Here is a 13254-nt window from a genome sequence, read left to right as displayed (position 1 = left end):
ACTTACCTTCAGACTCACAGGGGCACGCAGTGTTTGCTCCTATTCCTTTGATCAGGAGAAGACCCTATGTATGAAACCTGGGCAAACATTGCCTTCTGTCTGTACTGGCCAGGTAGAAGGCAGCCTCTGGAACACTGGCTCTTTGTGCTTAATTTGTGCTTAGAAGTGCAGGTGGCTGGTTCCTTTGTTTCAACAAAGATTGCTGGCCAACATGCTTGGAAAAAGAAACTGTTTGGAATAATGCACTTTCTGCTAAAATTTATTACATCACGCTAATTAAACTTATTTACTAAGGACAGGATTGTACACGTGCCTTTTGAGCTGCCCTTAGAAGAGGCATAGGCTGCAAAGTTTATGTTAGGTTACTAAGTAGCAGAAAAAGTCTGATAGGTTCTGAGAGTGAAATCTGATCGGCATTCTAAAACTGGATTTAAACTTCTCCATTAATTTGTTTTTTTTAATACATGGTTAGCATTTATTCACCTCTAAAGTGCCCAGATTTCAGCCTATGACCTAAAGTGAAAATACTTTGAAAGTAACCATTAAAAACTTTTGTTTTTATTTTTTTCCACCCAGCTCACTATGTGAAGCCGTGTGCAATGATGACTCCGGGCAATAAAACAGCAACTGGAAGCTTAGTCATTTCAGCACAAAGCTAACCTGTGCCAATACCCTTTGAACAAGGAAGTTTCTAAACTCAGAGAATTCTCATCCAGTAGTGGGATATAAACGTTTTGTTGCCTACTATGCTATTATTAATATCAGGACCTCTTATTTTACTGATCATATGTAATCCTCATGAAATTTGCTGAAACCAAAATTTTGATTATGAAGATTCTGCTTAACTATTAATTTCCATTCTTTTCATGTAGTTCTGTGCGGGAAAATAAAAATACCTCAATAAATTGCTAATTTTCGTCTTGTTTACCACAACAACGCCTAGTAAAGAGAGGGAGCTAAAACACGACTTGCCAAGTGAATAAATGAGTAGGGGTGTTTGCCAGATTTGTGGTATGCTGGATATCATAGTTGGTCAGTGGCATTGTTATAATTTCTGGTGACAGCCTGGCAGAGATTTCCCCCAGCTCCAGGAATTTTGTTTATGTTAGGAGGTCAGAAGTTCTCAGAACTTTAATCCTTTCCTACTGTGAGAATTTGTTCTCAAGACTTCAGTATGCATCAAAATCACATGATTAGTTCTGGGGTGAAGCCCAGGGTCTATACGGTGAACAGGCATCTGATTCAGAAGCAGGTGGTCCATGGACCTCATTTTTAAGAAATGCTTCTTATTCAATCTCAAATGTAATGTGTCCAGGACTGAATTCCGGATCCTCAGCTGCAAATCTGCTCCTCCTGTAGCTCCTGCTTCTCCTCATGATTTCAGAAAATGTTAACTCCATTTTTCTAGATCAAAATTTTTAGAATTATCCTTGGTTATTCTCTTTCTCTCATACCCCATGTCTAACCCTTCTGGAAATCCTATTGTGTTGGTCTTCAAAATATATCCAGAATCTCACCATTGTTTTCTACCTCTACTGCTGCCACCTTCATTCAAGCCACCTTCCTCTCCACCCTGGACTGTCAGCTCCTTGGTAACTTCTCTGTTTCCACTCTTGTCCCCTCTCTACTCTGTTCTTCACACAGCAGCTAGGCTGATATTGCCACTCATGTGCTCAATATCCTTCCACAGCTTCTCATCTTATTTAGTGGGAAAGATCAAGCCTCATAATGGCCTTTCAAACCCTACATGTTCTGGGCCCATTTGGCTTCATCTTCTCCTGCTGTCTTTCTACTTCCATTTCCCCATACTGTCCTCCCTGACCCTTACAAATATGCATCTGCCTTAGGGCTGTGGAGTTGCCGTTCCCCTTGCCTGGAATACCTGTGAAACCTGCATGGCTTGCTTTCTCCCTTTCTGCAGGCTTTTCCTCCAATGCTTCCTGCTCACTCAGGAAGGAACTAGGTTATATGCAATCAGAACCCTTTCCGCTCGCTATCTCCAGCACTCTTTACTCCATTTCGTCAGCATTTATCTTACGTATTGATTGTATCCCGACTTTATGATGTAACCCCATGAGAGTAAGGGTTTTGTTTGGTTCATTACTGAATGCTCGAGGTCCAAAAAAACACCTGCTCACAGTGACAAATCAATAAGTGTTTGAGGAATATGTCAGTGGATCCTTTATCCTTTGCATCATGTCTTTTTCCCACTGCTTATAGTTCATCCTTTTCTTTCAGCTGTGGCTTTATTTCCATATTTGATCATATTTGTTTCCTTCACTTTCCTACTGCCCAACCCTGCATCATTCACTTCCCCTTCTCTCTATCATTTATTTGGCTTTATTCCTTTTTCCACACCCCCCATAAGATTTGGGTCATGTTTCAGTACCACTTGTTTTTTCATGATTTCATCTCCCTTCAGTCCCCAGCCTCTGCTGTAGCTTGGCCAGTTTCAGTTTTCATCTCTACTCTTATAGCTTTTAAGCCCCTACTCTAGTGTTCCCAAAGCAATATGAGATACTGTTTGCTGTGTACAAGAAAAGTTGTGGATGTCGGCCATATAGTGCATAATCTAATGTCAAGAGGGAACCAGTAAAAATAGAGTGTAATGAGGAGCAAGGGAGGGAGAGATTAGGACAGGACATAATGTTTTTGGCCCTGGGGTTAATTCTTTAGAACTATCATTTATGAGAAGCCTTAGATCTTTCACCTAATGCTGCTCTTCAGTATTATCTCAACTATTAAAACAGAAATGTTGCTTTTAATAAAGTAAAAACCACTGTTAAACAAAATATTAGTGATTGTTCCATGAGAGAGTAAATTTGAGAGTCTTTAGGAACAAACTTTTTCAACTTCTTATCTAGTATCTCTACTGATGATTCATATTATTGATCTTGTTGATCATACATCATGCTTAGAAAACTTTGAATGGTATATTCCACAAATGATCGGTGAGTAGGACAATGTATAATATAAGGTGTGTGGTTACCTGGTTATGAATGTCTTCTCATTAATGAAGATCCAAGAGGGGTACTGGTGAGCCATCATAGTCATCTTTTCCTCTTTTTCGAGATGGTCTGAGGATATCCTAAACATGAGAATAATATTAATGATTTATTCCTATAATGCATTCATAACTTAGTTTCTGATGTAAGTTGAGTGTTTTGTTACGTCTCTGGAGTATAAGAAGGTTTTAGAAAGTTTTTAAGTAGTATGTCATGTGTGAGCAAAAATACAGAAAAATGTATTATGCAAATGAAAAACTACAGAAACGGTAACTCCAGACATTGAACAATTTGGTAAGTCTGTTTTAGATATATTTCTAGCAAAATAAATATGACTATTGATTTATATAATTCTGTATAAGGGATCATATTCCTTCTATTGCAATAACTCACCCAAACTGGCTGAACCTTGCCCCAGTCAGAAGAACACAACTGCAATTCTAGGCAGCTAAAATCAAGCTCTGACTTGAAAGTTGATTAGGTATGATGTAATATTTTTCAAGTCTCCTTCAAACTCTGGAAACTGTGGTCAGATGTGAATAATCTCCTCCTTTATATGTTCATATAAATGGCATTAGGGTGTGACCAGAGATATAAAGTATAATATTTTCTGGTAATTCCATTTTGCAAAAATTGAATATTCAGTTATCATGGCTCCAAGCCTATAAGATTTTAGGGGATAGAGCCAGAATAAAAAGATGGACGAGAGAGTTCAGTTTTCTTTCTTTTTTTTTTTTTTTTTTTAAAGTTTGTGTGAGACAAACCACGAATAACAATCACCTCACTCTATTTTCCTGCTATCTCACAGGCCTCAACACTAGTCTCCTTTGCTGACTCCTCCTTTGTATGATCACTAAATACTGGCTTGTTTGAGTGTCCATTCTCAGCCATCCTTTCTTCTCTATCTATATATTCTTCCAGGTAATCAAATCCGTCTCCATCCCATAATCTCTGCTGAGCTCCAGACGCATGTCACCACCTACCTAATCTCTACTTAGATGTGTACCAGGCATCTCAATATCTACATGGCTGAAAAAGAACCACTGACTTTCTCCCATGCTCTAAAATTTCATCCTCCACAATTCCTTCCCATCTAGGCATCAAAACTAATATTTAGTCTCATTTTTTCCCTCTTTCATCATAAGCCGAATTCAATCCAAAAGTAAGTCCTATTCACTGTACCACTAACATAATCCAAATTCGAAAGCTTTGATTTCCACTGCTACTACCCTAAGCCAAGCCACCATCATCTTTTTCCTGGATTATTGTGTCAACCTACTAGAGGGCCTCCCTCTGTTGTGGTCTGAATGTTTGTGTCCCCACAAAACCTACATGTTGAAACTTAATCCCCAATGCAATAGTATTAACAGGTGAGGACTTTAGGAGGTGATTAGGTCATGATAGTGGAGACTTCATGAATGTGATTAGTGCCCTTATAAAAGAGACCCCACAAGCTACCTGGACCCTTCCAGCACGTCAGAGCATAGCAAGAAGGCCATCTAAGAATCAGACAGCTTGCTTCCCTCACCAGACACTGGGGATATTTGGAACTGAAGAACCACTGATAGCAGCTTCTTATAATCACAAAGTGAAAATTGGCAGTGATGGACTGAAAAATCATTGCAGTGGCTTTCCAACTGGCTCACTCTTTATTTGCATTCATAAGAAATATCAAAGGTATCATTAAAGACGGCAAATAATTGCAATGTAGTTATAGCGACACACTTGTGATCTATGCTGAGGTAACTCATAGCCAGCTTCAGAAGACTTCAGAAGATGTGATGAAAGGATTTCCAAGCCTCTTACATTATTCTCTGACTTTAGGAAGGAAGACAGTTGAATATAATTTAATGTAAGAAAATAAAAACAGGATAAAATTTTCATTCATAGGCAGCACATAATATTTGAGTAGGAAATAATATTGTTCGTGTCTGATCTAAAAATTGGGTAAATAAAATATTCAAACAGTTTAAATATCTGAAAGGAAGAACATGCTTTGGTAAAAGTCCCATTGTTAGTATTAACAGTGAAGTGAAATACAAAAGTTAGCCGGGTGTGGTGGCACACACTTGTAATCCCAGCTACTTGGGAGGCTGAGGCCCAAGAATCACTTAAACCTGGGAGAGGGAGGTTGCAGTAAGCCACGATTGTGTCCCTGCACTCCAGCCTGGGCGACAGAGCGAGACTCCATCTCAAAAAAAAAAAAGAAAAAAAGCAAAACAAATAAACAAACAAAAACAATGAAGTGAGGCATAGATCTATGAATTCAAATAGTTTTTCATCCTCATCTTCCCATTCCCATTCAACATGATTCATAGCAAATTAAAACCTGCTAGGGCCCTTGTGAAAATCTTCTAAATTATAAAGACTTGGTAGATATAAGCATCTGAGCAAACTTTCTCAAAGACTTAAGAGGAGAATAACAGAGAAGTCATGAATAGCAAAGAGGGAGAGAATTTATGAAGAAAGAAATATTACAGTTCTAGAAGCCTGGAGGTCTTACTTGGGATGTTCAGTTATTTTGGTAGACCATAATAAACTACAACTTGAGGAGGAAGATTGTTGTTACAAATCTACGTAGGCCCTGGTGCCAGAGATTATTGACTTAGATTGTGTGTAAAATGAGATCATTATTTAATAAGTTTGGTCATTTGCTTTTTCATTTTGTCCAGAAACAATGAAGCTGGAGAAACAGGGAATTAGATAGGTCAGCAATTAAGTCCTGGAGAAATCAACAGCACTATAAGTACTAGGAGAGGTAGAATTGGTCTGAACAGGCCAATGAGATCTGGATGGAGCCTGAGGAGGCAGTGTTGGGCAGCATTAGCGTTCCAGCAACACTGAAACGTGGTTCACCTCCCCCTGCTCTGCATTCCTGCCTAGAGGTGGGCTTGCCTGGACTTACCAGTTGCCTTGTGACCAGAATGAGGCCAGGGGACAGGAAGTTAATTCTAGTACAAATTAAATCAAATGGGTCAGTCATTTAAAGTAACTTCCTGTTATCCAAGCATGAGTTAATTAAATGGTTACATGTCTAAAAGTGGAAAATTTGCTTCACTCGTTTGTAAATTCAACAAATATTTCACGAGTTCCTTCTCTGCACCTGCTACCGTGCTAGGAACAGAAAGTATAGCCTGTATCTATATCTATAGCCTCTTATTTCTGAGGCCACAAGGTGCACAAAGTGTCATAATGCTAATGATTTTACAAAGAACTAATATCTATCTATCTATCTATCTATCTATCTATCATCTATCTATCTATCTATCTATCTATATACAGGTGCTAACTTCCCTGTATTTCCCCTCCAAAGACAATTTCTCTTGCTTCTGAAATTTCACAGGAAATTTTCTGTAGCTTTCTAATTACTTACTGCTCTCTCTCTCTAACCATATTTTATTTTACTTAATTTGACTACTAGGTCCTTTAGGACAGAATTATTGCTATTTCATTTTTGTGTCTTCTAAAGTGAGTGAATATATGCAGGCGTATAGATAAAACATACACAAAATATTGAATACATCCAACATACAGAGATGTATATTATAATATTAATGGTAAAATTAAGAGCTAAGAGATTATGTGTGATAATTATTTATTTTTTTATTTTGTATGTACTTTCTAAATCATAGACAAGGAATATATGTTACATCTCTTTCACCCACGTCCCCAGTAAAAGCTACTTAAAAAAAGAACAGAAAGTATCACACTAGAATAGCAAGTGTGTATTTCCATTATGAGATAAGAATATATTAAGGGCTGTACACACGGAGAGTCTTTTTAATAAAATATCGTTTCAGCTTGAAGAAGCAATAGAAAGTTACAATTATGTATTCATCTCCAAAATGAAGCTGTTTTCCCAAAGTTATGACTTGGAACCTTGGAGTAGAGAAGAGCAGAGTTATATGCAATTACATCACTTCAAGAAAATGAGACAAAGCATCTATAATTCCATCTACTATCTAGTTCTCTAATAAAAGGAAAAGAGTTAACAGAGTGATGGTTTCTGGGAAACATTTGGCTCCAAATTTTTTCTTAAAATGTGCTTTATTTGCAGAGACAGTAAAAGTCAAGAGTTGGCATATACAAACTATCACTTAATTAAGCTATATTGGTTGCAGTCAGCGATTGTTGGTTTTGAGATAGAAATAATGTATTATAATCATTGAATTTAAAAGAGGACTAAGCAGAACGTGGATCAAACACACTTCTATGTGAGCATGCCACTGCCCTCAGTTCAAGTGGAATCTAATTGGAAATGCCAAACCTTTACTATTCTATTGCATATTTACATGGTACTAATGCCATGCATTTTTATTCTGCTCAAGGTGCCCTCAGGGAGATAAAGAAAGCAGAAACAGTCGGAGAAGCAAATTTGTATTAAGGCACTTAAGGCATCTTGCCACCACTGGGTCTGGGAGGCGCTGCTCAGTCTGCCGACAGTTTCTTCTGGAATTACCAGTGTGGTGGAGCGCAAGGATTTTCTGCTTCACCTGAGCTTCCCAGTAGAAATTCTTAGGTTGACGTCACAAAGATCACGACTCATTTTTCCTGTTTGTATATTGGCTGCAAAAGAATCAACACTCTCTCCTCTTAAGCTCCTTTACTAGGCTCTAGGTGATGATGAAGTTTTCCTTTAAGTTAACATCCTTATTACTTAAATAGGAGACACTTCATGTTCAACTCCTGAAAGCAGTGGTACTAGTTAAGTTGGGTGGTTGAGATTATGTTATGAAAGTGATGAAATCACTATAACTGATCATTTTAAATATACAAATTAATTTTTGCAACAGAATAACTCTCTAACTGTTGTGTGAAGGGAAAACATTCAGAATTCCTTTCTCAGAGGTTGTATTTTCAAATGGCCTATACTTGAATATTTTAAAAATCTAAGCTTTTATATGAAGCCCATGTACCTCTAGTAACCGTGAATTCCCCACCTACATTGTAATCAATGAATCTATGTAAGCAAATGGACTGTTAGCACTGGGTTTCTGTTTCAGTTAAAAGTATAGGATGCTTCTTATTTTAGGAAATTAAAACAAGAATCAGGTATAGAACTTTTAATTACATGCTTAAAAGACTTGTTACATACATGTTACACTATTTTGAATATAACTGGAAAAGTTAATTTTTTCTTAATCATTGCTGGGTCTCTCTATGTCACTCTTTTCTCTCTTTCTCTCTCTCTCTGACCAAAACATTTAATAGTTTATAATAAAATGTTATACAAGTGAGAAATAGTAGAATAAATGTCAATTCAACCCAATATTCTAATGTATGGATATAAAGTTGTTATCTATGTCTCTATCTATCTATCTATCTATCTATCTATCTATCTATCTATCTATCATCTATCTATCTATCTATCTATCTATCTATCTATCTATCTAGACAGATTTTAACTAGGAAGACTTACACCTAGTTATGGTTAAATAGATTAATCTCAAATGAATTTCAAATATGGTTAAATAAATTTATCTCAATTGGGGCTACTCTTTTTTATTTAGACATATGTCTATTAATAAATATAAAGGCAAATAACTTGGTTTAAGGATGTATAACAATATGTAAATTCAGCATAAAAGTATACTTCCTCTTTGAAAAATGTTTAGTGAATATGGAGCCCTAACTTATTCTAATTCAATCTGATTCCTTTATAAGTTTTTAGCTAAACTGTACTAAACACAATCAGACCCCAGAGGGAAATAACATAGTAAACTTCAGTTAGGTTGGGTTTAGAATTCTATCCACAGTTCTCCAGTCAATATCTAATTGTAAGCACACTGAAGAATTTCAACTCTGCAATTTGAAAAAAGAATCCATTAAAATACTGATGATACTAAGTTAGTGTATACTGCAAACTCTTTGACTGTTTTATTTAATAAAATAAGAAGATAAAAATGACATCAATGGAAATTACTAGTCATAGGCACTAAGTTGGTCCCCTCAAGAAAATTAGTAACATTAATAACTCACAACATTGACAAAAGTGCCCTTTAAGTGAAACTTCACAAAATAAAGCCACTTTCCTGTAATTTAAGCTTAAGAGGTAGAGACTGACAAAATACAAGTATTATTCCTTCATGTCTCTTGTCCATCAACACAAATTAAAAACATCACTTCAGTACAAACAATTCAATATGTGCTGAAATATAAAGACATGGATTATATGGTCTAAACTGATGAAAGTTATTCAAAAGCAGTCTCCTTTATAAAACCCAAATGGCATGAATTCCACAATATGAGATTGTGTGTAACTCTCTTACTCTATAATTCTATTTTCTTTTTAGGAATAACAGATTAATATAAAAGTGAATTTTTAAAAAGAAAAGTGATTGAGCAGCAAATATGTCTGAATTTGCCACCACATACTCTATCTGAAAAATGGAAAGAAGCCAGGTCATTTCGTTGCTACCCAGAGAGATGATCCTAGCACACCTGTCACCTGCTTGCCTGTCCTGGACCCACTCTCTGGGAACCAGTTCAGTTCCAGCATCCTAATACACACTGTCTGGTCTCCCTAGTTCAGCTTGCCCTCCCTGAGAATGACCCCTTTGGCAGAGCATCTTATTCTTAATGCTAACAGTAGGTATCACTTACAGAACACTTGCTGAGTGTTCAGTTCCCATCAAAGAAAGCCTTATGTGACAGATCCTTTGATGATGCTTGTTTTATAGACAAACGTTTGGGGCTTAAGAAACTTGCAATGGGGCAAACTAATAAGTGGCAAAGCTGAGCTTTGAACCTACCACTCTCCTGCTTCAGAATTCATATCCTTAACTCATGGACTCCCATTTAATTATTTATGTTTATTATTTCATTGTTTGGTGAGCGCTTATATTGAAAATTCATTTTTTTTTTTTGGGTGGGGGGCATGCTTTCTGTCACTTTGCAGAAACAAAAGTTGAGCTGAACCCTCAATTAAGATCTTTCCAGTGTGATGATTCAACACAATATTCTAACTATAAGGATACTCAGAGGAAGGAGGATGCCATCCAGAAGTCTATTATCTTTGTAAGGCACGATTTTTGCCAGGCACAATTACAGGTAAAGGGCTCATTGAACTAAAGGGTGGAGGGGTCCTGTGGTCACATTACCTCCAAGCCCTTCCCCGCACCCTTTCCCTCCCTTCTTTCCCGGCTCTCCCTCTCACCCTACAAGCTTACCTTGGTTAGGAAAGCATATTCTGAGAAAATCAAAAAGAAAAGGGATGTGCGCGATTCAGGCTGCTATGACACACACACACTTAACTTTGCTGCCTATGGATTCTGCTTTCTAATAACTTGCCCTCAACATGACCCCAGGGAGTGGATTAGAAAGTTTTTCCCCCATCCCCATTTTTTACCTGTTATTCACACTGTGAGCAGAAGGAGCCTTTTCACCATCGTTATTGGGCTGAACTTGCTCCGCGGTTTGTTCTCGGCTGGGTCACGAACTGTGGTAGAGGGAAACCAGTGCCCTGTCTCTGCCGGGCTGGGACTTCGCGAGTCACTCACCTGTAGGGGAGGTCCGAGGCCCGCGCGGGCGCAGGGGCGGCGCCTGTCTCCTCCCAGAGCATGGCTCAGCTGGGCGCTTGCAGTGCCCCCCACGCGATCAGCGATGCTAGAGCCCCAGGAGCTGTTAATTATTTCTCCTTTTCGCCACAGCAGGGAAGTGTTAAGAAACCTGAGCCACTCCCTGTGCCTCAGTGCATGTTGGGAGTGTTTACTTTCTTAGGAACAGCTGATAGGTACACTCCTTTGCTCTCTGCCACACTTCTTGAGAAATGAATGGACATTCTAGTTAACGCTTTAACCACGGGATTTGACTGATGCTAATCTCTATTCTCTAGTCCACCCAGACTGTAGGTAATTGGTCTGTGAGAAATGACACCAACCAAGACTGAACGCCATTATTCACGTCTTTCTTTTTAAGATTTTTCTTTTCCAATTTGAGATTTATTAACTTTCTTTTCCTTGTTCTTTTGCTAACACATTTCCCTGCTAGCACTTTTTTTCACCCAGAGCAGCGTTTCACGCTTCAGGGTGCACCAGGACCACCTATGTATTCTGCTAAACCAAGGTACCATCACCTGTGAGGCTCCGATTTAGTAGGCCATGCGTACACTTCGGGTATTTATATTTTTTATAAGCTCCACAGAAGAAACTGGTAGACATCATAGTTTGAAAATGAACATAATGAAACAAAACAGAGGAAATAAATAATAATTTAGTCATTATCTACTGAATTGGATTTGGGGGCTTTGTTTTTTCCAGTATCTCCAATTTCAAAAGGACACCAAAAAGGCTTAGAAACTGTTAAATGACAGATGCTGTGGAAATATGAAGAACATTTACACACACACACACACACACACATTTTTAAGGATCATTGTTATTTTACTGGTTTCCTATGTAAAGCAACTATTCATAATTTTTTAAACATAATAGGTTATTTTACAAGTGTAAACCTGAGAGCCCTCAAAAGAAATTCAATCTGATTCCTACAAAGAGTTCAGCAGGCAGAATTAATTTCTGGTATCTTTTGTGTTCAAACGCCAGACAAACAGAATGACTCTAGATGTTCAGGTTGCATGTTTGTCATAGCACTTTAAATAGGATCCTATATGTTCAAAAGGTGAGGCAGGCCAGGTGCAGTGACTCACGCCTGTAATCTCAGCACTTTGGGAGACCAAGGCTGGTGGATCACTGGAGCCCAGGAGTTCAAGACCAGCCTGGACAACATGGCAAAACCCTGTCTCTACAAAAAATACAAAAAAAAAAAAAAAAATTAGCCCGGCATTGTGGGGCATGCCTATAGTCCCAGCTACTCAGGAGGCTGAGGTGGGAGGATCACTTGAGGCTGGGAAGTCGAGGCTGCAGAGAGCCAAGATTGCACCACTGCACTCCAGCCTGGATGACAAAGCAAGACCCTGACTCAAAAAAAAAAAATATATTAGGCAGTTTATCTATTTAACCTGTGGTGTGTGGAGACCAGGAACTATCAGATTTATCATTATTTGAGCAAATGGTTTTATTGGATCACAATCAAAGATTTTACAATCTTATGCAAGGACAGGTGTGACTTAATATTACTTGCAGATATTAATTTGATCGTCATGTTGGCTCCATAACTCTCTGGTATGTGGTTGCTGGTATGGACTGACCTTTGAATGATGACTAGCAGGACCTTGAGTGGTTACAGCTCTAGGTTCCAGGATATCTTGCTCAGATCCATGCTCCGCCTCCATTGTTTGTGCTTGAAGTGGGTCATTTGCTTATTGTCAGCATCAGGGCAACATTCTTTTTTATCTTTTATCTGCAAGCATTGGATTTGGGGGCTTTGTTTTTTGCCAATACCTCCAATTTAAAAAGGACACCAAAAAGGCTTAGAAACTGTTAAATGGCAGATGCTGTGGAAACTTTTATTCTGATAACTGCTTTCCAACTGGTTTTCTAAAGAAAAGTAAACTTAGAGGCTTAGTGACTTCTTTTGTTTTTCAGTGTTTTATCTGTTTGTAAATATGTAATTTTTATTTGGTAATATAAAAAGTATATAATTGCACATGTGCAATGTGGAAAATCTGAAAAAGCACAGAAATGTAGAGGACAAATTCACCTATAATTCCATCTCTCAAGTATAATCATCATAAACAATTTGTTGAATGTCTTTATTGATTTATTTTCCCTGTGGCTGTTTATCAAAATGCCATTACATTTGGCTTGTTGGTTTATAGCCTGCTTTCATCACATCAAACATAGTATGAACAATTTACTATAAATCAGTCAGTTTTTTTCCTGCAATGTAATTTAACTAGCTGCTCTGTATTGCACCAAATGAAAATACCGTTACTTATTCAATCATTATGATAAAGTTATATTGCTATAAACAACACTGCAGTGAATGATTACATATGACTCCACACAACATGACTATACCTTTTACATACATTTCAAAAATTGAAGTTGCCAGATGTAAGGCAATGTGCATTTTGAAGAATTTCCCTCCTTAAAAAAATCTTTGTCAGTTTTATACTCCCAGGGCAGCTAACATGGGTTATTATACTTCTTTTAAACATTTATTAATTTGAAATGTAAAAAAATCCATATCTTATTTTAAATATGTATATTATCGTACCTGTAAGTTTGAGCTCTTTAGACTTTGCACTTTTGCTTTATTGTTTATTGGACTCTTTGCTCATCTTTTTTCTTATTGATTTATAAGTTCTCTTTATATATTAAACATATCAAGTCTTCATCATATATGC

At 37.5% G+C, this 13254-nt stretch overlaps 1 protein-coding gene across 3 annotated transcripts in view; it reads right to left on the bottom strand.

Annotated features, from left to right (window-relative positions):
* RASSF6 (Ras association domain family member 6) overlaps positions 1 to 10566 on the bottom strand; it is a 42927-nt gene extending 32361 nt beyond the window's left edge. Inside the window, exons 1-2 of one of the 3 annotated variants that reach the window (XM_032164203.2) lie at positions 10505 to 10566; positions 5911 to 5956 (exon numbers count right to left, since the gene is read on the bottom strand). In XM_032164203.2, coding sequence (XP_032020094.1) covers positions 5911 to 5956; positions 10505 to 10566 — 108 coding nt within the window. Of the gene's footprint in view, positions 1 to 2989; positions 3089 to 5910; positions 5957 to 10504 lie in introns of those variants that run through there. The other 2 variants (XM_032164186.1, XM_058429892.1) reach the window with 2 other exon arrangements.
* Positions 10567 to 13254: the final 2688 nt, after the last annotated feature.

Source organism: Hylobates moloch, unplaced genomic scaffold (assembly GCF_009828535.3).
Source record: "Hylobates moloch isolate HMO894 unplaced genomic scaffold, HMol_V3 SCAFFOLD_2, whole genome shotgun sequence".
Classification (NCBI taxonomy): Eukaryota; Metazoa; Chordata; class Mammalia; order Primates; family Hylobatidae; genus Hylobates; species Hylobates moloch.
Note: the sequence above shows the minus strand (reverse complement) of the source record. Positions and strands in the feature narration are given on the sequence as shown.